The sequence below is a fragment of the Furipterus horrens genome, unplaced genomic scaffold, assembly GCF_987537825.1.
Source record: "Furipterus horrens unplaced genomic scaffold, mFurHor1.1.pri manual_scaffold_7, whole genome shotgun sequence".
Taxonomy (NCBI): domain Eukaryota; kingdom Metazoa; phylum Chordata; class Mammalia; order Chiroptera; family Furipteridae; genus Furipterus; species Furipterus horrens.
Genome location: NW_028327177.1, coordinates 41769659 through 41792616, shown reverse-complemented (window position 1 = coordinate 41792616; position 22958 = coordinate 41769659). Strand labels below are relative to the sequence as shown.

At 37.6% G+C, this 22958-nt stretch overlaps 1 protein-coding gene across 1 annotated transcript; it reads left to right on the top strand.

Annotated features, from left to right (window-relative positions):
* Positions 1 to 7133: 7133 nt before the first annotated feature.
* LOC150004342 (excitatory amino acid transporter 3-like) lies at positions 7134 to 22355 on the top strand. The gene is made up of 2 exons (XM_090284897.1): positions 7134 to 7142; positions 20636 to 22355. Exons 1-2 carry the CDS (start codon positions 7134 to 7136, stop codon positions 21977 to 21979), a joined length of 1353 nt encoding a protein of 450 aa, XP_090141023.1. The 3' UTR covers positions 21980 to 22355.
* Positions 22356 to 22958: the final 603 nt, after the last annotated feature.

The window sequence follows — 22958 nt, the reverse complement described above, 5'->3', positions numbered from 1 at the left end:
CCAGGGTGCCAGTAGTTGCACTACTGGGAAGATGTGGAGACAAACTTCACTAACTTCTTGACTTTTCCTCTAATCTGCTTAACACAACAGTAAAAGCAGGTTATACAAGAAGAAAATTCTGCGGGGTAAAGGCAACGTGGTGGATGCTTTAAGGCAACAACATGAACATAATTAAATATCAATAGTAATCATAGGCTGTATTTCTATTTAAATAGATCAAAGCAAATTCAAAGTTGATTTTAAAAAACTATTTGCTTCCCCTTTTACCAAGTCAAGTAAAATCCTAAGTATTTGTGCAATGTAGGCTTCCAGTTGGAGCTTACTGTTCTTCATTGGGGAACCTTAGAAACTTGTGGCTATGGCTGTGACTCATACTAATGTCTCATACTTGGTCTTTATAAGGAGGGGTTGGGTTACTGTAAATACTGCCCAGACTTTTTAGTGCACTTTCATGGGGCCCTTTTGGGGGAAAATGTGTATGTATCTCATACTAATAATATCATCATCATCATGTAACAGTTAACAAACTTAGTAGAGGAATACATGTAAAATCATCTTTCTATAACTAAAATTAAGTTTTCATATTGTGTGCTAGTTAGTTGGGGTTTGTAAAAACATTATTTCAACCTATTGGGGTTTTTCCTTTTCCCTATAGTTCCATCATATTTCTGGGGACTTACATGCCAAGGAACTAGAAAGAGGGGAGGCATCTGGTCCTCAGCTATCATCTGTCCATATTTGTATCCACTGAGACATCTGTTAACCTACCTGGCCCTGACTGATGGTCCAGGAAGGTCACTTCCTGCCCTAAAGGCCTGTGCAGGTTCCAACTGTTGCTTCTGTTCCTTCAACATCACTCTTGAGGTCACAGAATCATCAGATTTCAAGCCACTCCAGTGCTCTGGCTGGGTAGTGAGACTAGGCCAGTGGATGTCACAAAAACCTATGGGTTCAAATACCTACTTACCTGGAAAAGTGGTGTGCAGTCTTAGCTCTAAGATGTTGTCTTCTCTCTGCCTTTTTTTTTTTTTCTTTTTTTTTGACTCTGCTGAGTCCTTCTTTTCTACCACGAGAACACCTTCCTGGGAGAGCTAGGAGGTGACACTGTGAGGCCAGAATGTTGCCACTGAGGCTTCTCAAGTCACCCTTAGACAGCTAGGGGCAAAGAACTCCAATGCCCTAGATTACAGTAACTTTTTTTTTTTTTTTTTTTTTTGCTAGGATACGAAGGGATAAATATAATAAGATTATATTTTTGGACTATTACTTAATGTCTTCACTTCTCCCACTATTAAGCTAGATCATTTTGAGTTTGTTGCCTTTGGGATATCAAAAGGAAGTCAGAAGGAATCAGAAGGAAAAAAAATGAAAGAAAATCAGTTCTTAGTTTTTGAGCCCCAATAGCCAAACCTGTCCTGTTTGATATGTTAGTCCCTAGTCCACAGCTGTGTAGTTATTTAAATGTAAATTAATTAAAATTAAATAAAATTAAGCAACCAGTTTCTTATTTGCACATTCTGGCTAGTTCAGAATTACAGATCATTTCTTCCATGGCTAACATTGGACAGTTCCGAGCTAGATCATAACTCACAGTAAGCAAAAGCAAAACTTTTAGCTTCTGGGACATGAACAGATTTCCCTGGCATTAGAAAGAAAAGAGGGAGGTTGGCCAGTCACAGGGGTGGGTCCACATCTGTAGGTGCTCAGTATCCATTGCGGAATGCTGTCCGCTGCTGACATCAGGGAGTTTGTGGGAGCCGACTCAGTGTCCAAAGACCATCTGGTCTGCATTCAAGGTTTCACCTCACACAGCCTGCCCTGAGGAGTGGTGTCAGGTGTTTCTCCCAGTGGTATGAGTCACAGGAGGATTGCTGGCCCACCTCTGGCTTCAAGGCACTGACAAGATTAATTTGAAGTGTGATGCTGTGGGTATTACAGATGACACAAAGCATAATAGTGTAAATTAAGAGGGTAGAATTTACTTAGAGCTGTTTTTGCAAAAAATCTGAACAAAGCCATGGCCAACTCCAGAAGATGTGTAAGGTCACAAGTAGGAATCCTCCTTCAGAGGTTCCCAGAAGGGTCTCTTCTAGCTGATTATCCCTTATTGTACCTGAGGGTTGTGGGAACAGAAAGTGAAGATGCCAAGTGGTGGATGGATGTAACGCTGGGAGGGTGTGCGCTGAAGCTCTGCCTCAGTCAGTTCTCTTGAGTTGGAAAGCTCCTGGATTGCAATGTGCAGATCAAAACTGATCTCAAGTTATTCCTGGAGACTTCTGCTCTGCCTAACCCACATTTATCTGTCTTTTTATTCATATGTTCCTGTAGGTAAGAAGATAATTCTCCCATCAAAATATATATTCATAATCCCTTATGAATTAGCTTTGATACTGTTAGATTATAATCTCCATGAAGCCAGGGACTGCTCTTTGTCTGACTGCCATTTAGCTCAGTGCCATACATTGTGTTCAGGGGACAAGAGGGCAGATGCAGAAAGGATGTAGATGGGAAAGAGCTGATTATCAGCCTGGGCCAGTTCACTAAGGACAAGATAAGCAAATAAGCAATAAACTAAAAACCATTTGCACATAAATGGAAAGGTTGACTATAACAGTTCTGAATGATTTCAGATCAAAATTATTATGGCCTTAGCTTGTCATTCACCTTTAAGACTGACCCCAAATTGCTTTTTGTGATGAATTTGACCTTTGACTATGGTCCTCCTTTGCATGAGATCATTTTGAAAGTAATGCTCTTTTATTTAGGAGCTTGTCTCCTTTAAGCTCTTCAACTTTGACCTGAGGATGTCACTGCAGTGACTGTTAAAGAGCAAAGGTCTGGGCATTAATCAGGAACATGTAATTTCTGCATTCAGACTTAACACATCACCATGTGGGTCAAAACCTCATTAAAGAAATTAGTATTTCTAGAGACTCTCTGAAGGCTATGAGCCATCTAGTCCTCTTCAACGTATAGACTAAAAAAATCTATCCTAAATGTTCAATTAACCTATTTTTAGGTCAAGCAACAGAAAGCTACTCTGGCTAACAATGAAAAGCAGGATTTATTTATATAATACTTGGGGGGAACTCACACAATTAGAGAAGCAACTGAAAAATCAAGCTACAGGAAGGGCAGGAACCAGGGAAGCTCATGGGACTTCAGCAGCAGAAGCAGTTGGAATTTCTCTCTGGGTGCTGCTGTATGATGATTCAGTTCCTGTGCCCCGAAGACTCTGTTTCTGTTCAAGATTGAAATTTGGGGAGGGTACATTTTGGCTTGCTGGAGTCAAGTATCTCTGTCCTTGGATCAGTGAGCCATGGCTGGTGAACAGGGAGAGGTGTGTGTAGATGGGCATAGTCAATGGCGGGATGTGGGCCACTGCCCAGCTGGTGTCCAATACACTGATACCAATGAGCTGGCCATTCTCTCCTCGCTCCTCTAGATCTGTTTTCCAGTCTTTCACAGGGACCCCATCAGTAGAGACCCCATCACCTACTCATCTTTCCTGACTCTTCCAGCACCAATAGGAAAATAGGGCCTGGGAGAAGAGACATCGGGTATTCCCCACCCCCTCTTTCTGCTTCCTTTAGGGCTGCTTCTTAGGAGCAAGCACTTTCCCCAAACTACAGCTCTTGCTGGGTGCCTCCAACCCCACGGCCCCACTGGCAAATTCATGGCCGTGCTGCTCCAGGAATTTAACAGCTTCCCAATGCTGCTGTATTCTGGGCGCCTCAACACCTCTTACATGTGTCTGTACCAAAGTTCACATCTTCATAAGTCCCTTCTTTCTTTTTTTTAATTAAACAATTTAAACTTATAGTTTGCATTCAATATTACTTTATATTAATTTCAGGTGTACAGGGTGGTGGTTAGACATTGATATAATTAATGAAGTGATTCCCCTCATAAGTCTAGTACCCACCTGGCAATATTATTGACTGTACTCCCTGTGCTGTAGTTTATATCCCCATGACTAGTCTGTAACTACCAATTTGTACTTCTTAATCCCCTCACCTCTTCACCCATTTCCCCAACCCCCCTCCTCCCGGCAACCATCAGTTTGTTTTCTGTATCTATGAGTCTGTTTCTGTTTTTCTTGTTCATTTATTTTGTTCTTTAGATTCCACATGTAATTGAAGCTTGTTTATTTAAACCATCTGAATGGATTCTCGTTTGTTCCAGAAACCTGACATAGACAACTCAAATAAGCCATACCAACAGGGAGGTGTGTGCCTGGCTAACACTCTACTGACCTTGATAGAATTGTAGAGCTTTAGTGTGAGATATTAACCCCTTTAAGGGAAATGGATAAGACACAACCTTATTAAATAAATACTTAACCATTTTTCTAGAAGTGTATTGTTGGGATGTATGATGTATAGGGAACATGCTTTTGCCTGGTCGGAATCCCCTTAAGGAACCACCCATTCAATAGCCCGCCCCTACCTCTGCCCCCAGGAGACAGAAAGAGCTCACCTGGACCACATGTTATGTTCAGAGGTAGACATGTGACCATAGCTGGGACCACCAGAATCAGTCTGAGGACTTCTGCTATATCAATTGGGCAAGAGGGGCCTACTCCTCTTGAAGATGCTAATCTGGTGGAATAGAAATCTGGGGGCCATTATTGCTTCTCAGTAGGGAGCATCTTCTTGAAAATAAAACTGCATGAAGGAAGGCACAGTAGGTCTGAGATCTGGGAAGCGAGTCCTTACAGCATTACTTGAGCACCCGAGTCTGGCAATGACTGAAACCACAGATTAACCTCTTGGATTTTTAGTTATGCTAGTCAGTAAATTCACTTTTCTGCTTTAGCTATTTTGAGTTGGGCTTTCTAGCACTTGCAATGGAAAGAATTCTGACTAATTAAAAATGTTAATAATTGTTACCTCCTTTTTTGAGAGTTCTCAGGAGAAAATTTGGGGGGATCTTGGATCCAGGAAAGGCTGTTTCCCTTCTGAGTAAGTGTTAGATGAACACTGTGTATCATGTAAGCAATTCTGCTTTGGGCAGAAAGTTCAGAACCAAATTTTGGATTTACTTCCAGTCAGTGTCCAGGGCTTTATCACATTTTCTTAAGTGTACCAACGTTATTCATGGCCCTATCTTATTTTTTCTACTTTTATGATTCTTTTGCTTTGATTCCATCACCTATTTTTACTTCATCTTGTTTTATTTTATTTCTGTAAACATGCCTAATTAATTTTTTTTATCAAAGGCAGTATAGAAGTAAATAAATAGACCAAATGAGGAGAAAATTCTGTAAGGTTCTGCTTGCATTTATATTGTCAACCAAGAACATCTGTTTATTTTGAGAAGATATCTCCTTAGTGTATTACAAACATCACTGCCTGCCTGTAAGAGATAATGTGTATAATCTTGCATTTTTTAGTAGGCTTGTGGCTTTACTTAATCTCTTTGCCAAAAAATTATTGTTTTGAGGGGAGAGCACAGAATGTTATTTGGGTGCTTATATAATTTCTTCTCACAACAAAAAAGTAAACAGGACACGAATGCATGGATTCAATAGAAGTGGGCCACCATGTAGGGGACATCAGCCTAAATTACTGGGTTTGGCATTTATTCTGTAACAATTGAAAGTGTTTTTATATATTACTTCATAAACATAAGATTCTATGGTCATTCTTTCTTTGTAAGGCTTCTCTAACACTGCTTGAGCCAGGTCCCTTATCCTCTTGTGCCTCAGTTTGTATGAAGTCCACTGAATCGGCCACTGTTGCTCAGCTCTGCCTTCCGCAGGATGCTCTACCCATTGTTACCAAAGCAATACTCTTAAGCACTTGGACAGGTATGCTATGGCCTGTTTAGGTCCCTACTGTGGTTTTCTAGCTGACTCTGATTTCAGAATCACTGCTAATGGGGTCACGTGATCTGTCTGCCTACTTCCACGATTCCCACTACCAAGTCTCTTATCAGTCACACCCGGCCTCCTTGTTGTGTTCAGAACAGAATGTTGTTCCTGCTTCTCTCCCATCTCAAATGTCATGTCTGAAGAGTCCTCCCTCTTTTTCTATTCATTCACATCCTACTCAAGTTTAATCTCAGTGAAATTCTTCCCAGCTGTTACACCTTGCACAATTCTTTCTTATTTATAAATCTTCCTGGAGTATATTCTGATTCTAGCATTGCATTATGTGCAATGGAATATAATCCTCTAAATAATAATTACATATATGTGTTCTTTTTATGTAAATACATTGTTTCTTAAGAATAAATAAAAGCTAATTGAAGGGAAGTACTAGGCCTTTATTTCTTATTTCCAAAATATTTAGCACAATGCCACATGCACGGTATGTATTTTAGAAAAGTGAGCTCAAATTTAGTTGCAAGTTATTTTATTTCATTTTATTTTACTTTACTTTTCTGTTAGCTGACTTTGGTCTATTCAAAAGTTTATGTTTTGAGGCCTCTAATTTCTTATTTAAAATAGGAAAAAAATGGAAAACAACATACTGGCAGCCAAAAAAATACATGTGAACAGATAAGGGTATCCTAGTGATGATTCAAAGGAAGCTTAGATTGGATGTGTAATCCCCAATATCTGTATTCTACTTCTGGGTACATACCTGTATTAAAACTTTAGGCTCTCTTCTAGTTAAATGTGGCCACAAAACTGAGTTCTGGCCAATGGAATGTGAGGGTCATGTGTTTCATTGACAGACTAGCTGATAAAATTCTCTTACATTTTCTTTGCCCATTCCCTGTGTTCTGGTGGAGTGCAGAGAACTTTGTGGACCGGTGTGGGTGGGGAGAGGCAGAGGCTGCTTCCCTCTTCTTGGGCACACAGCTAGCTTACATTTCCTAGAGTTCTGGACAATAGGACGGGATAGACGTCATGTTCCCAAATTCCCGGCCTGAGCTATTAAATCCTCTCACTCGCTTTACTCACTGAATGGATGAAAACTCCAAGGAGCTGGACGAGGGTGGAGCCACAAGATGAAAGTAGCCTAGATCCCTAGGAACCTCATGGAACAAAGCCCCCTCACCTGTCCCCACAGCGAGGTAAATTGGGAACTGTGATCTCAGGGTTTGCTTATTTTTCATAACAGCTAGCATTATTTACCCTAATAAGTACATGTTTTATGGACTAAGTAGAACACCAAGTGACCATGAGGCAGGTATGAATTTTCCTGGTCCACTTTGTATCTGTGTTGAGTTGTAGATACATAGGGGCTAAGAATTACTTTAAAGATGTTATCATGACCAACTGGGAACTCTAACTTTGTTGACTCAAAGTGAGAAATATTAATGTAAATGGAAACTATTTTTTAAATGTTAAATAATTTTTACAAATAATAGCACTCAGAACTGAAATAAGAACCCACAGTATTATTTGGTCTCCTTGGAATAAAGTAGTAGTATAAAGGAAAGATAGTCACACACACAAAAATACTACTTCCATGACTACTTTAGCTGTTGTAAAGCCGCTGTTCTGGGGTGAAGAGTGATAAGCAAATAGCACCTCCTCAGTAGGGAAAGGGAGGCTGTGGGCCACCTTCACAGTAATTTAATTTTGTAAAATTTCCAGCTGGGGCTTGGTTACTATATAGGATATTGGTTTTTAAGTAACTGCATGGCCCTCATTTTGTCCTTCAGAGATTGAACTTGAAGTACAGTTTGCTGAGATACTTCACACCTGGTCCTTAGTTCACTAAGCTATGTTTGCGGTGGTTTCCATGGCAATAACAGTAGAAACAGTGCTATGTTAGAATTGCCAGCTAAGCTCTGAGAAGAGCTGCTTTCCTCCTTGACACCCAGAGCCAGTCATCAGCATGGAAAGAATTATAGGATGCTACAACCTTTGGCCAGGTCCCCAAAGCTGCAGTTATTCAGATGACTGAGGAAATCTGTCATTTTGGCTAACAGTTACAGTAATTAATTGAAAAGCTTTTACAGAAACTAAATTACTTAAATTGGATATCTTCTTTGGACTCCAGTTAATTGTATTAACACTTCAATTTAATTTAGACTCATATCTCTGATGTAGTAGTCGGTGCATGGCTTTTATAAATATGAATTTGTGAGAGTGCTAAAAATTCTTCACTATTTTATTTAGGGAAAAAGAAAACCTCAATATTCTGTATCTTAAGAGTATTCAATGGGAAATATATTCTCAAGTATTTCATGATACATTGGGAATATGTGTATTTATTTTATTTATTTTTTATTTTTTAATATGCTTTATTGTTTATGCTATTACAGTTGTCCCAATTTTTTTCCCTTTGTTCCCCTCCACCCAGTGGTCCCCCTCCCTCCAGTTGTCCCCCTCCTTAGTCCATGCCCATTGGTTGTGAATATAGTTCTTCTCAACATTTTCCTGTCTACTCCACTCCCTCTGTGTATTTTTATTAAACTTTGTAACTGTGTTAAGATTCTGCTCTAAATTGCAGAATCTAAATTGCTAAGCTACCTATCTCTTGTTGCTTTAGTTTCCCATTTTATTATACCAAGTTTCAATAAAGTGGGGGTAATGAAGAATGAGATCTATACAGACAGAAATGGTTATAAAGTTTTTAAAGAGGGTGGATATTTATTAAAATGTTTTAACACATAATGTAATTAACATTTATTGAGCAGCTACTATGAGTGCCACAAATAGGGCTGTTCTGAAAAAACAAATATTCTACATTATTTATTGTTGACATAGTCTATATATGACATCAATTTTAAAATAATTTGATATAATATGATAGATTTTAAAGCTGTTCTATACAGAAGTTAATCTTTGGTAATGCAGAAGTCACTATTTGATTGTTTAATGTGCATACTATATTATAAAAATCAAATTTCAGGGTATAGTACTATAAACATTAAAAATGGGAGATAATTCAAATATATGCCAACACCTCCTGAAGGAAGGTAATATTCAGAGACAGTTCTGATCAAATAGCTTAGAGAAATTTCTGGAATCTTTGCATTGGAAGTTTCCTTATTAATGAATGTCTGACTTAAATCTAACCAAAAACCGTGATGTTATTCTTTGTACATTTTCATTATATAGTGTTAACAAGCTTAGTTGCAAACAAATAAAATACTTAAGCTATTTGTTGAAAAAAAATGGGAGAGATTGGATGGTCATTTCTCCTAATTAGTTAAAATTATTAATTTAATTTTAAAAATTATTATTTCACAATTTTATCTTTACCATAAAAATAGAGCTCAGAAAAATTATTCTGGTTATTTGTCTGTTCCACTGGTTTAGACCATGACTAAAAAAGAAATTAATGAGTTATAAAAAAGTGAATATGATTATATATAGCTAAATCTGACAGGTGAGAAAAAGACAAAAGATTTACCAAGTGTACTTGGAGGAAAAACACCTGTTCTGATTTAATGGTTAAAATGTGTGTATATGAATGAAAACTGGAAAGAATCTAGTCTACATTCACAGAAGAGTAAACATGTATGTTAATTAAAGCTAGGGAAATCACCAAGGGCAGAATATGATCACATTATCATCTTTAAAAACAGGAAATAAGATATTTTGAGTAGATTTAAGGTTTATTATAGAATATAAAAATTCAGATGAGGAACACAGTAAAGTTCATTGATATTTCCCATGCCTTTTGATTATCTTACCCTTCATGTGATGCCAGTTCACTTGTTTTTATTCCCGTGTTAGCAATTATTTTTTATATTCAAGTCACAGTACTCAGGATATTACAGCTTTTGGTATTTGAATTTAATATCCTTATAGGACAACTGCTGAATCTATTAGTTAGCCATCTGGTTGAGGGTAGCTTGCCTGCTATTTCTTTAGGCTTTCAAATTCTTGAAATGTTTTGTACTTACAATCATTTGCATTTTAAATGTGTGCATGCATGTTCATGTATATGCTGACATCTTGCTGTAATATTTCACTCTTTTAGAACTGACTGAAATGAAAGAATGACTTCCAAGAAGAGTTAGTAATTGAAATGCCAAAGTGATCTTATTACAAAGTTTTGTCCCTCAAGTGTATTGGTTTCTCTGTAACAAATTACCACAAACTTGGTAGCTTACCCACCTGGAGGTCAGAAGTTTGAAATTAGTTTCACTGAACTTGAGTCAATGTGTTGGCAGGGTGGTGCTTCCTCTGAAGGTTCTGGAAGGGATGCTTTTTTCCTTGCTTGTTTTAGTTGCATCCTTTGCATTACTTGGCTGGTGGCCCCTTCCTCTCTCTCCAAAGCCAGCACCTTAGCATCTGGCTTCAGTCTTCATCTTGCCCCCCTCTCTCACTATAGTTAAATCTACCTCTTCCTCTAGCTTATAAAAATCCTTGGGACTACATTTAGGACCCTCACAGATAATCAGGGATATTCTCTACATCTTGAGATCAACTGAATCGTATTTGCCACGTTCCTTTTGCTATATAGGATAACATCTACAGGGAGGGGGCATTATTCATCTGTTCAGGAAAGGGTCCAAGTTGCTCAAATCCTGAAATTCCCAAGATCTTCAGTGGTCCTTGGTCTGACCTCTGAGAGATGACCTCTGCATCCTTGGAGTATCCTGCTTGGTAATTTTCTTTGTATTACTGAGGTCTTGGGCCATGTGAGATAATTTATCTTAGCAATATGACTTATAGTGAACCCTTGTTTCTGTATGCCTGAGGCTTTAAGCCACATTATTAGTTTGAGCTCTTACAGGAGCAGGGCTTGAGGCTGTGTAGCTAAGGTCAGTCACACAGGTGCTGTGTACCTATGTGACTGACCCCTAATAAAATCCCTGGACATGAAGACTCAGGTGAGATTATTTGGTTGGCAACACTTAGCACTCAGAAGAGTGTTTCACTTGAGAATATTAGTGAAAGATGGGTAGAAAGGCAGAAGCAGAAAAACTGTGATATCTTTTTTCTTCTTACCCATCATACTCTTACCAATTTTATTTTATTTTTTCACACAGCTCTGCAGAATCTCACTTTCTCTCATATGGTCCCTCCAGACTTCTTAACACTTACAGAACACTTGTAAGACTAAAAATTTTTCTGTCTAAACCATGCATTAACATTTTTTTCCACAGGTAAGAATAAAAGCATTCTCATTAATTTTAATGAGTATTTAATATATCATAGAGTTTCAGAGATTTTTTTAAAACACAGATTTTAAATAATTGTTAAATGTTATCCTTGGTATTTTCTCTGCTTTACTCAGCTTTTTAGAACTGTTTTACAGGGTGAGAGAAGTGAAATGTGTTGTTGTTGTTGTTGTTTTTACCACTTTGTTCTAAAAATAGAATGACCAATTGATCAAGTAAAAAAGAAATCAAAATGGAAAATCATCTGTGAATAATCATGCTAAAAAGAAACCCACTAAAACCAATAAAACACCAAAAAAATCTTTTGACAAATTTTGCACCAAAAATAAAAAAGGAAAGAAAGAAGAAAAAAAAGATACAGGAGACTTAGTAAGAAATTATTCATTTTGTTAAAACAGCAACACTGACCTTACTACCCGGTTTTCTCTTTGTTCCCGAGACTGTTTTTAAAGGAAGTGGAAACAGCTTGAAGAGACATGGCAGTTCAGTTTTAGCTGGGGTCACAAATTCATCCCAAAGAGCCATTATATGTAATGGTGGTCATAACTGATGGTAAAAGTTCTCTCTCTCTCTCTTCTCTCTCTCTTTGACATTCACCTAGGTGCCTTTTCCCATTATTTCAATATCTTCCTTAAAATATTTCAACAAAGAAAATTTGCAAAATACAGGGAAATAGAAAGAAGAGTATACTCAATCCTTCACAGATCCACCATCCAGATTTAGTAATTTATTCATATTTATTAATATTTTGTTATATTCATTCCATGTTTTGAATCCATACAAATTTACTACTCCTAGGTTTTAAGGTTTTTATTTTTCATTGAGGTATAATTTATATACAGTAAGATTCTTCAATGTTAGGTGAATAATTTAATGAGATTTGACAAACGTATACAGTCATGTGACAACCATCAGAAATGTGATCCAGAACATTCCATCACCCTAAAATATTATGTCCATTTACAGTCAGTTCCCTTCCTCCCCAAAGCTCTAGTGAATCACTGACTTCCTTCCTTTCTCTGTAGTTTTGTCTTTTTTAGAGTTTCATACAAATGGAATCATAAAGTAGGTAGTATTTTGTGTCTGCCTTCTTGCACTTCTTGCACTTCGCATAATGCTCTTGAGATTCAACCATGGTATTGAACATATCAGTATTTATTTTTTCCTTTTTATTTCTCACTAGTGTTTCATTATATGGATATACACTAAAATTTTCTATTCTGTAGCTGACAGATGTTTTGGTTGTTTCCAGTTTTTTGGCTAATCTGCATAAAGGTGTTATGAACATTTGGGTACATGTCTTGGTGTGGACATTTAAAAAAAAAATTTCTCTTGGCTAACTACCTAGAAGTGGGATTTTGGGTCCTATGTTAGAGTTTAATTAATTTTATAAAAATTACAAAACTATTCCAAAGTGACACAACCATTTTGCATTCCCACTAGCTGTGGATGAGAGTACCAGTTACTTCATATCCTCACTCATACTTTGTCATGTTAGTCTTTCAATTTTAGATATTCTGGTGAGTATGTAGCAGTATCTTAATTTGCATCACTCTAATTACTTATTATATTGAACATCTTTTTACATGCTTATTTGAAATTTGCCTGCCATCTTTTGTGAAATGTTTGTCTAAATCGTTGCAGATTAAAAAAAAAGGGTTGTTTGTCTTCTTGTTATGGAATTTTAAAGGTTTTTTAAAAAGATGATTCTGGAGACACATTCTTTATTGGATATGTATTTTGTAAATATTTTCTCTCAGTCTGTGGCTTCTGTTGTCATTTTTTTCACTGTGGATTTTGAGGAGCAGAAGTTTTAAATTATTATGGATCCCAAATTATCAATTTCTTTTTATAGTTGATGTTTTCTGATAGTAAAGAAGTTTTGGCTAAGCCAAGATCAGCAAGATTTTTCTCTTATGTGTTCTTTAAGAAGTTTTATGGTGTTCCATTTAAAGTTATGTATATGATATTAGGTGAAGATCCAAAAAGTTTTTGTATTTGCATTTAATTATCAAATTCTTGCAGCTGTGTTTACTGGAAAATCATTATTTCCCCATAAAATTATTTTGGTATCTTTGCCAAAATCAACTCATTACCTATATGTGTGATGATTATGGACTCTCTATTCTGTTCCACGGATCTTTATACTGTCTTTATTCCAATACTACACCTGTTATGATTACTATAGTCCTGTAGTGAATCTTGAATAATGGATTCCTCAGTGTTTCTCTTCCTCTTAAAAAATTACTTGGCTACTCCAAGTCTTTTATAGATCCATATTAATTTTTAGAATTACCTTGTTAATTTCTACAAAAAAGATCTGATGGAATTTTCATTGATAGTGTGTTGATCAATTTGGATAGATTTGACATTTTAACATTATTTAGCCTTGGCTACTGTAAACAATGCTGCAGTGAACATAAGGGTGCATATATTCTTTCAAATTAATGTTTTAGGTTTCTTCAGATAAATTCTTGGAGGTGGAATTCCTGGGTCATAAGACAGTTCCCTTTTAATTTTCCAAGGTAACTTCATACTACTTCCCACACTGGCTGCACCAGTCTGCATTCCCACCAACAGTGTATGAGGGTTCATTTTTTTTTCCACATCCTTGCTAAACTTGTTGTTTGTAGATTTAGTGATGATGACCATTTTGATGAGTTTGAGGTGATACCTCATCATAGCTTTAATTTGCATTTCTCTAATGATTAGTGATGTTGAGCATCTTTTCATGTATCTATTGGTCATCTGTATGTATTCAGGTCTTCTGCCCATTTTTTAATGAGATTACTTATTTTTTGGTGTTGAATTTTATGTTTTTAATAAATTTTGAATATTAATCCCTTATTAGATGCATTGGCAAATATGGTCTTCCATTCAGTGGTATTTTGTTGATGGCTTCCTTTTCTGTGCAAAACTTTTTTGTTTGATGTAGTCCCATTTGTTTATTTTTTCTTTTGTTTCCCTTGCCTGAAGAGCTATATCAGAAAAAATATCACTGCAAGAAATGTTTGAGATTTTACTGCCAATGTTTTCTTCTAGTATTTTTATGGTTTCTTGTCTAATGTTTAAGTCTTTAATTCATTTTGAATTGAGTTTATTCTTGTGTATGAGGTAAGAAGGTGGTCTAGTTTCATTTTTTGCATGTATCTACCCAATATTCCCAACAACACTTACTGAATAGACTATCTTTACCCCATTGCCTTTTTTGGTCAAATATTAATTGACTATAAGAACATGGACTTATTTCTGGGCTCTCTACTCTGTTCCATTGATCTATATGTCTGTTTTTATGCCAGTGCCATGCTGTTTTGATTACTATGGCCTTCTAGTATAGTTTGATATCAGGTAGCATGATTCCTCCAACTTTGTTTTGCTTTCTCAAGATTGCTAAAGTTATTTGAGTCTTTTGTGTGTCAATATATATTTTGGGAATATTTGTTTAGTTCTGTGAAATATAAACTCTGGTATCATGATAGAAATTGTGTTGAATCTATAGATTGCTTTGGGTAGTATGGTCATTTTAATGATGTTAATTCTTCCTATCCAAGAATATGGTATGTGCTTCCACTTATTTGTACCTTCAATTTCTTTCTTCAGTGTCTTATAATTTTCTGGATTCAGATCTTTTACACTCTAGGTTAAATTTATTCCTAGCTATTATATATTTCTTTGAAGTCATTGTGAATGGGATTGTTTTCTTAGTTCCCCTTTCTGATAGCTCATTATTGGTGTATAAAAATGCAACTGATTTCTGGATATTTATTTTGTACCCATCTACTTTACTAAATCTATTTATCAGTTCTAGTAGTTTTTTGGTGGGATCTTTAGGGTTCTCTCTATATAGTACTTTGTCATCTACAAATAGTGACAGTTTTATTACTTCCTTTCCAGTTTGAATGCATTTTATTTCTTTTTCTTCTCTGAGTGCTATTGCTAAGACTTCCAGTACTATATTGAATAAGAATGGCGAGAGTGGACATCACTGTCTTGTTCTGATTGTAAGGGCAAACTTTGTAGTTTTTGCCCATTGAGTATGGTGCTGGCAGTAGGTTTTTCACATATGGCTTTTATTATGTTTATGTATATTCCCCTGGTTTGCTGATAGTTTTTATCATAAATGGGTGCTGGATTTCATCAAATGCTCTTTCTGTATCTATTGCTATAGTCATGTGTTTTTTGTGCTTCATTTTATTTTTGTGGTGTATCATGTTTATTGATTTGCAGATATTGCACCAACCTTGAATTCCTGGAATAAATCTCACTTGATCATGGTGTGTAATACTTTTAATATATTGCTGGATTTGGTTTGTTAATATTTTGTTAATATTTCTATGTTCATCAGGGATATTGGCCTATAACTTTCTTTCTTTATAGCGTCTTGTTTGGAATTAAGATAATACTGGACTTATAAAATGAGTCTGGGAATCTTCATTCCTCTTGAATCTTTTGGAATAGTTTTAAAAGGATAGGTGTTAATTCTTCATTGAGTGTTTGGTAAAATTCACCTGTGATGCCATCTGGCCCATGGCTTTTGTTTGTTGGGATTTTTTTTTATTACTGCTTCAATTTTACTAATTGTAATCTATCTATTAAGATTCTCTGATTCTTTCTGATTTAGTTTTGGAAGATTGAATGTTTATAGGAACTTATCCATTTCATTCAGATTGTCCAATTTGTTGGCATATAATTGTTCATAATATTTTCTTCCAATCCTTTGTTTTTCTTTGGTGTCGGTTGTTACTTCTCTTTCATTTCTGATTTTATTTTTTGGGGTCTTCTTTCATTTTTCTTCATAAATCTGGTTAAAGGTTTGAAAAACTTGTTTATTTTTTCAAACAACCAACTCTTGGTTTCACTGATTTTTGTATTGTTTCCTTAAACTCTATTTTGCTTATTTCTGCTCTGATCTTTATTATTGCCTTCCTCCTACTCACTTTGGCTTTGTTTATCGTTCCTCAAGTTCCTTTAGGTGAAAAATTAGATTGTTTATTTGATATTTTTCTTGTTTTTTGAGATAGGCCTGTAATGCTATGAATTTTCCCTCTTGTGACTGCTTTTGCTTTGTCCCATAGATTTTGGGTTGTTGTGTTCTCCCTTGTTTCAAGGTATCTTTTGATTTCTTCCTTGATCTTGTTGTTAACCCACTCATTGTTTAGTAACATGTTATTTAACCTTCATGTCTTTGTGAGTTTTTCTATTTTTATCTTGTTAATTTTTATTGTCATATCATTATGATCAGAGAAGATGCTTGATATGATTTTAATCTTCTTAAATTTATTGAGACTTGTTTTGTGTTTTAACATGTGGACCATCCTAGAAAATGTTCCATGTGCACTTGAAAAGAATGTATATGTGGCTGCTTTGGGGTGAAATGCTCTGAAGATATCAATTAAATCTATATGGCCTAGTGTGTCATTTAAGATTGCCATGTCTGTTGATTTTCTGTATGGAAGACATATCCATTTATATCAGTGGGGTGTTAAAACCCCCTACTATGACTGTATTACTGTCAATATCTCCTTTTATGTCCATCAAGATTTGCTTACACGTTTAGGTGCTATTATGTTGGGTGCATAAGTGTTTACAAGGGTTAAATCCTGTTGTTGGATTGTTCCCTCTTTCATTATGAAGTGTCTTAGTCTCTGATTAGAACCTTTATTTTAACGTCTATTTTGTCAGATATAAGCATTGTTACCCCAGCTTTTTTTTTTTAATTTTCATTTTCATGGAATATCTTTTTCTATCCCTTTATTTTTAGTCTGTGTGTATCTTTTGTTCTAAGGTGAGTCTTTTGTAGAGAGCATATATATATCAGTCTTGTTTTATTATCCATTCAGCTATCCTATGTATTTTGATTGGAGCACTTAAAACATTTATATTTAAAGTGATTTTTGATAGGCATGGATTTATTGCCATTTTATTCTTTAATCTATACTCCTATCTTCTTCATAGCCTCCTCTTTTCCTCCTCCTCCTTCTTCTCTTTCTCCTCCTCCTTCTTCTCCTCCTCCTCTTCCTTGTCTTTTTTCTAGCAGTCCCTTTAACATTTCTTGAAATTCTAATTTGGTGATAACAAACTCCTGTAACTTTTTCTTGTCTGGAAAGCTCTTTATTTCTCCTTCAATTTTCAATGATATCCTTACTGAGTAAAATAGTCTTGGTTGTAGGTTCTTGCTTTTCAACAGTTTGAATATTACATGATAATCCTTTCTCTTTTTTTGAAGACTTTATTTGTTTATTTTTAGAGAGTGGGGAAGGGAGGGAGAAAGAGAGGCAGAGAAACATTGATATGTGAGAGAAACATAAATCAGCTGACTCTCACACACCCCCAACTGGGGACCTGGCCCACAACTCAGACATGTGCCCTGACTGGGAATTGAACAGGTGAACTTTTGGTTGTAAGATGATGCTCAATTCACTGAGCCACACAGTCAGGGCTATTCTAATCCTTTCTTGCCTGAAATGTTTCTGTTAAAAATTTAGCTGACAATCTTATTGGAGCTCTCTTGTAAGTAATTGTCTTTCTCTTGCAACTTTTAAGATTCTCTCTTTGTCTTTAACCTTTATCAGTTTAATTATGATGTGTTTTGGTGTGAGCCTTTTGGGGTCCATCTTGTTTGGGACTCTGAGCTTCCTGGCCTTGTGTGCCTTTCTCCTTTACTAGGTTAGGGAAGGTTTTAGTCAGTATTTCTTTAAATAGGTTCTCAATCCCTTTGTCTATCTTTCTTCTCCTTCTTCTGGTATCCCTATAATGTGGATATTGTTACACTTCATGTTATTCCAAAGGTCCCTTAAACGATCCTCATTTAAAAAATCCTTTTATGTTTTTGCCATTCTTATTGGGTATTTTTTCTATCTTGTCTTCCAAATCTCTGGTTTGATCTTCTGCTTCATCCAGCCCACTGCTTATTTCTTTCAGTGTATTCTTCATTTCAGATATTGTATTGTTCATTTCTCACTGGCCCCTGTTTTATAGTTTCTATGTTCTTTTTCATTTTCTTGAGCATCCTTATAACCATTACTTTGAATTCTATATCTGATAAATTGCTTGCCTCCATTTCATTTAGCTCTTTTTTGGGAGATTTCTTCTGTTCTTTCATCTGGGGTCTGTTTCTCTGTTTCCCCATTTTGGCTGCCTCATTGTGTTTGTTTCTATGTATTAAATAAATTTACTGTGATTCCCAGTCCTTGTAGGATGGCTTTATGTAGTAGGTGTCCTGTGGGGTTCAGTGGTACAGTCTTCTTGATTATATGAGCAGGGTGCTGCAGGAATGTCCCTTGTGTGGGTTATGTAGGCCCTCCTGTTGTAATTGAATCTTGATTGCCGTCAGCCTATTTTTGCATGGGATCAACCTTCAGGCTGGTTGACTGCGAGGTTCAACCCTGACCACAGCGTACAAGCTGCTGTGCAGGTGCTGACCACATGAAGCTAAATTCACTTTATTGGGGTTTGGTATTTGTTGAGATCTCCCTCTGGACATACTGCTTGTGAAACTTACTAAATTCTGCTCTAAGGTTGTCTGAAGCTGGCTACTGTCTGTGTTGCTTCTGGGACTCTTGGGAGGGACTCTGGTGAAGGCCAATGTCAGACACCACCTGTGACTTGCCTTTGTCAATCTGTTTGAAGAGATAAGCAATCCATAGTTTGTGGTGACCTCTCCTGGGCCTGGGTGCACGTAGGAAGAACCAAGCTATGCATCAAGGGTGGATTTTACCACAGAGGCCTGGGGGCAGGTCAGTAAAAATCCCAAGGCACCTCAAGATCTGCCTCTGCTTGCTGGCTGCCTATTCAATCCAGTCACTGAAAGAGCCTCTGGTTGTACTCTTCATCAGGAAATAAGCTCTACAAGGTAGGGTATGAGGGAGCCCAGAAGGTGGGACTACTGCTTTCCCACATGAGGGGAGTGTTCCACTCAAGAAAGATGTCATTTGTGGTATGGGAGAGTGACTCAGCACAGGGATGCTGGTGGCTGTCTCTTCAGCTGTCTTCCCAGAGCCACAAATTTGAGAATCTCCTCACACCACTGTCGTCTGCTCTACCCTCCTTCTCCTGAAGCCAAGAGTGAGTGCCTGTGAATAGAATTCTGTGCATTGGTCCTTTAAGAGGGTGCCTGCATCCCTAGCTGTCTCCTATCCCTCTCTAGTAGACAGAGCCTCTGCTTTTCTCATAGGCAGATGTTATGTGGATGCCTCTTCTTGGCTCTGGTTCTCTTCACTGGGGAACACAGCTTGGGGTTTAGACACCACACTTTTTAGGGGGATCCCCCTGCCTAGAGACATCCCTCTCAACCTCTGCTACCACCATTGGGAGCAGGGCCAGTGCTATCCCATCTCTACCCTTCCTATCAATATCGATGTGGCTTTTTCAGCAAGTCCTTGGTTATAAGACTTTTCTTCACCTAGTCTTCAGTTAGTTATTCAGGATGATTGTTCTATAATTTAGTTGTAATTCCAGTTTGGTCATGGGAAAAGGTTATTGTAACTTCTACCTACCCTGCTGCTATCATGGATCTCCCACGGACTCTTTTTGTTTTATCTTCTAAGTCTATTTTATTTGAAATTTTCTTCTCCACTTCTTTTTTCAATGACATTGACTAATTGAGGGAAAAAAAGATTAGTTTTTCTGTGGAGTGTCCCACATTCTGAATTTGTGTCATGTTGTTTAACTTTGTTTTTTAACTAGAACTAAAGGCTTGATTAAAATGAACTTAAACATCCTTGGCAAAATATATCACTGGTGATGTCATATACTTCATAATTCATATTATTAGGACACACATAGTATCTGATTACTCTATTGTTAAGGTATATTAGTGGGTTCAAGTGATCTTCAGTCTTCTTCCTTCCAGATTCTTTTTTTAGGAGATGACTTGATTATCCAACTTGAGAATCACTATCCCACCTAGATCCAATATATTTATATTAGAATCATATTTCTACCATCCAACTCTTAATTTATGTTACAGTAGTCCCTCTCTATATTGCAGTTCACTTATTGTGGCCTCACTGTATCACGGGGTTTTTTAAAATATTATATTTAATCAGTTATCACAGATTTTTCTCTATATCGTGGGGTTTTGCAGTACTGTATACATATGTTGTTAAAGTTATGTAGGTTTAAGAGTGTAGAATATGGAGACTTCTGGCCAAGATGGAGGCATAGACAGACATGCTGTGTCTCCCTCTACAATTGAGAGGGAATACAACTACCTCAAAACTAGAAACAACCAGAAGTTCCAGAAAACCAAAGTACATGGAAGTCCAGCAAACAAAGATATAAAATAGAAATACTCATCCAGACAGGTAAGACAGGCGGAGCCGGGGCAGAGAGGACACGGTGTGGTGGTGGCAGCAGTGGCAATAGCAGCAGGCTGGTGGAAAGCACAGTTACATGTTTTAAAAAGTCAGGAGGGGGGGCTTTTGCTTCCCCTCGGGCTGAGGCCACTTGGAGGGAATGGTCTGCCTCTAGTACTGGGGATGAGTCAGCACTGAGACCCTGCCGGCCACTTCCCCAGTTCTCCCCTCAAAGCCACCACACCAAACTCTCCCCAAATGTCTCCAGTCCTCTCTGCCTTCCCTCTGCTTGAGCCCAGGGTGTTGCTGCACTGGATTCCAACGTATCTGGAAAAATTGGTCTGCGTGCTGTCATGTATTATTTCTGTACCACTCTCATTGCTGTCATTCTAGGTATTGTACTGGTGGTGAGCATCAAGCCTGGCGTCACCCAGAAAGTGGATGAAATTGACAGGACAGGGAGCAGCCCTGACGTCAGTACAGTGGATGCCATGTTAGACCTGATCAGGAATATGTTCCCTGAGAACCTTGTCCAAGCCTGTTTTCAGCAGTATAAAACCATGCGTAAAGAAGTGAAACCTTCCACTGAGCCAGGGATGAATATGACGGAAGCATCTGTCACAGCCATCATGACTACTGCTGTTTCCAAGAATGAAACAAAGGAATACAAAGTCATAGGCATGTATTCAGATGGTATAAATGTCCTGGGTCTGATTGTCTTTTGCCTTGTCTTTGGACTTGTCATTGGAAAAATGGGAGAAAAGGGACAGATTCTGGTGGATTTCTTCAATGCTCTGAGCGACGCAACCATGAAAATTGTTCAGATCATTATGTGTTACATGCCTTTAGGTATTTTATTCCTGATTGCTGGGAAGATCATAGAAGTTGAAGACTGGGAAATATTCCGCAAGTTGGACCTCTACATGGCCACCGTCCTGACTGGGCTTGCAATCCACTCCATTATAATTCTCCCACTGATATATTTCATAGTCGTAAGAAAGAACCCTTTCCAATTCGCCATGGGAATGGCCCAGGCTCTCCTGACAGCCCTCATGATCTCTTCCAGTTCGGCAACACTGCCTGTCACTTTCCGCTGTGCTGAAGAAAAGAACCAAGTGGACAAAAGGATCACTAGATTTGTGTTACCCGTTGGTGCTACAATCAACATGGATGGGACTGCACTCTATGAAGCAGTGGCAGCTGTGTTCATTGCACAGTTGAATGGCTTGGACCTGGGCATTGGGCAGATCATCACTATCAGTGTTACGGCCACAGCTGCCAGCATCGGAGCTGCTGGTGTGCCCCAGGCGGGCCTGGTGACCATGGTGATCGTGCTGAGTGCTGTGGGCCTGCCCACTGAGGATGTCACCCTGATCATCGCTGTCGACTGGTTCCTGGACCGGTTCAGGACCATGGTGAACGTCCTCGGTGATGCATTTGGGACAGGCATTGTGGAGAAGCTCTCCAAGAAGGAGCTGGAGCAAATGAGTGTTTCACCTGAAGTCAATTTCGTGAACCCCTTTGCTGTGGAAACCACGACACTTGATAATGAAGACTCAGACACCAAGAAGTCCTATGTCAATGGAGGCTTTGCCATAGACAAATCTGATACAATCTCGTTCACCCAGACCTCACAGTTCTAGAGCCCCTGGCTTCAGATGACTGGGAATAATGAAGGACATCCTTAGCAAATTCAAACATTGAGGAAAAGAAAAACAATTGTGCATTTGACCTGATATACAGACCTCAGGTTATTTTCTATATTTGGATTCAGAGCTTTCGCTCTCCAGGTTCTGGGATTTTGGGGTGGAATAAGATAAAAGGAAATTGATTAAAAGGAAAGCTGTATTATCTGGAGTTTCAAAATTCTATGGGAGACAAAGTTTGGAAGCATATAAAATAGCAGCTGTTGGAATTAGGTAACAAATGTGAAAGAGAAATTGCTTTCTCATGCACAGACCAGTGTTTTGGGTTTTTTAAAAAAATACTCTGTCATTGACTACAAATTTTTACTCAGGCTTTCTACTGGCATGGATTTCCTTTGAGGTCTCATGTTTTTATAAATTATAATACATCTAAACCATACCCCTCCCCCAATTAATGTGCCAAATTGTCCATTTTTAACTTATCTCCAGCCAATTTCAAAGCAACTGCTTTGAAAGCAAACAGACCAGCACAGCTCTGCAATAACAGTTTTAAGATGGGCATTGGGTTTGGGAGGAAGGGAGATTCTCTTTTCAAGGTACTGTATTGGGACAGTGGTAACTATTAACCCAGTGTTTAGTATAGAGCTAGATATACATATCTGTGTAAATATTATTTTCATATAATCTGTCAGACAGAGATCAGAATTGAACTGTCAATGTGAAATAAAGAGCTCTCCTTATACTTGAATGATAAAAAAAAAAAAAAAGAAAAAAAAAAAAAAAAAAGTCAGGAGGGACACCTAAAGTTCCAGAAAATAAATGGAAGTCCAACGTATGAAGTTATAAAGAAGTAGTGCTCATCCAGACAGGTAGAAGGGATAAAGCCGGGGAGGAGAGTTCAAGCTGTGCTGTCCATGGCAGCAGTGGCGATGGAGGCAGGACAGCGGTAAGCACAGATGCCCATATTTAAGGAGAG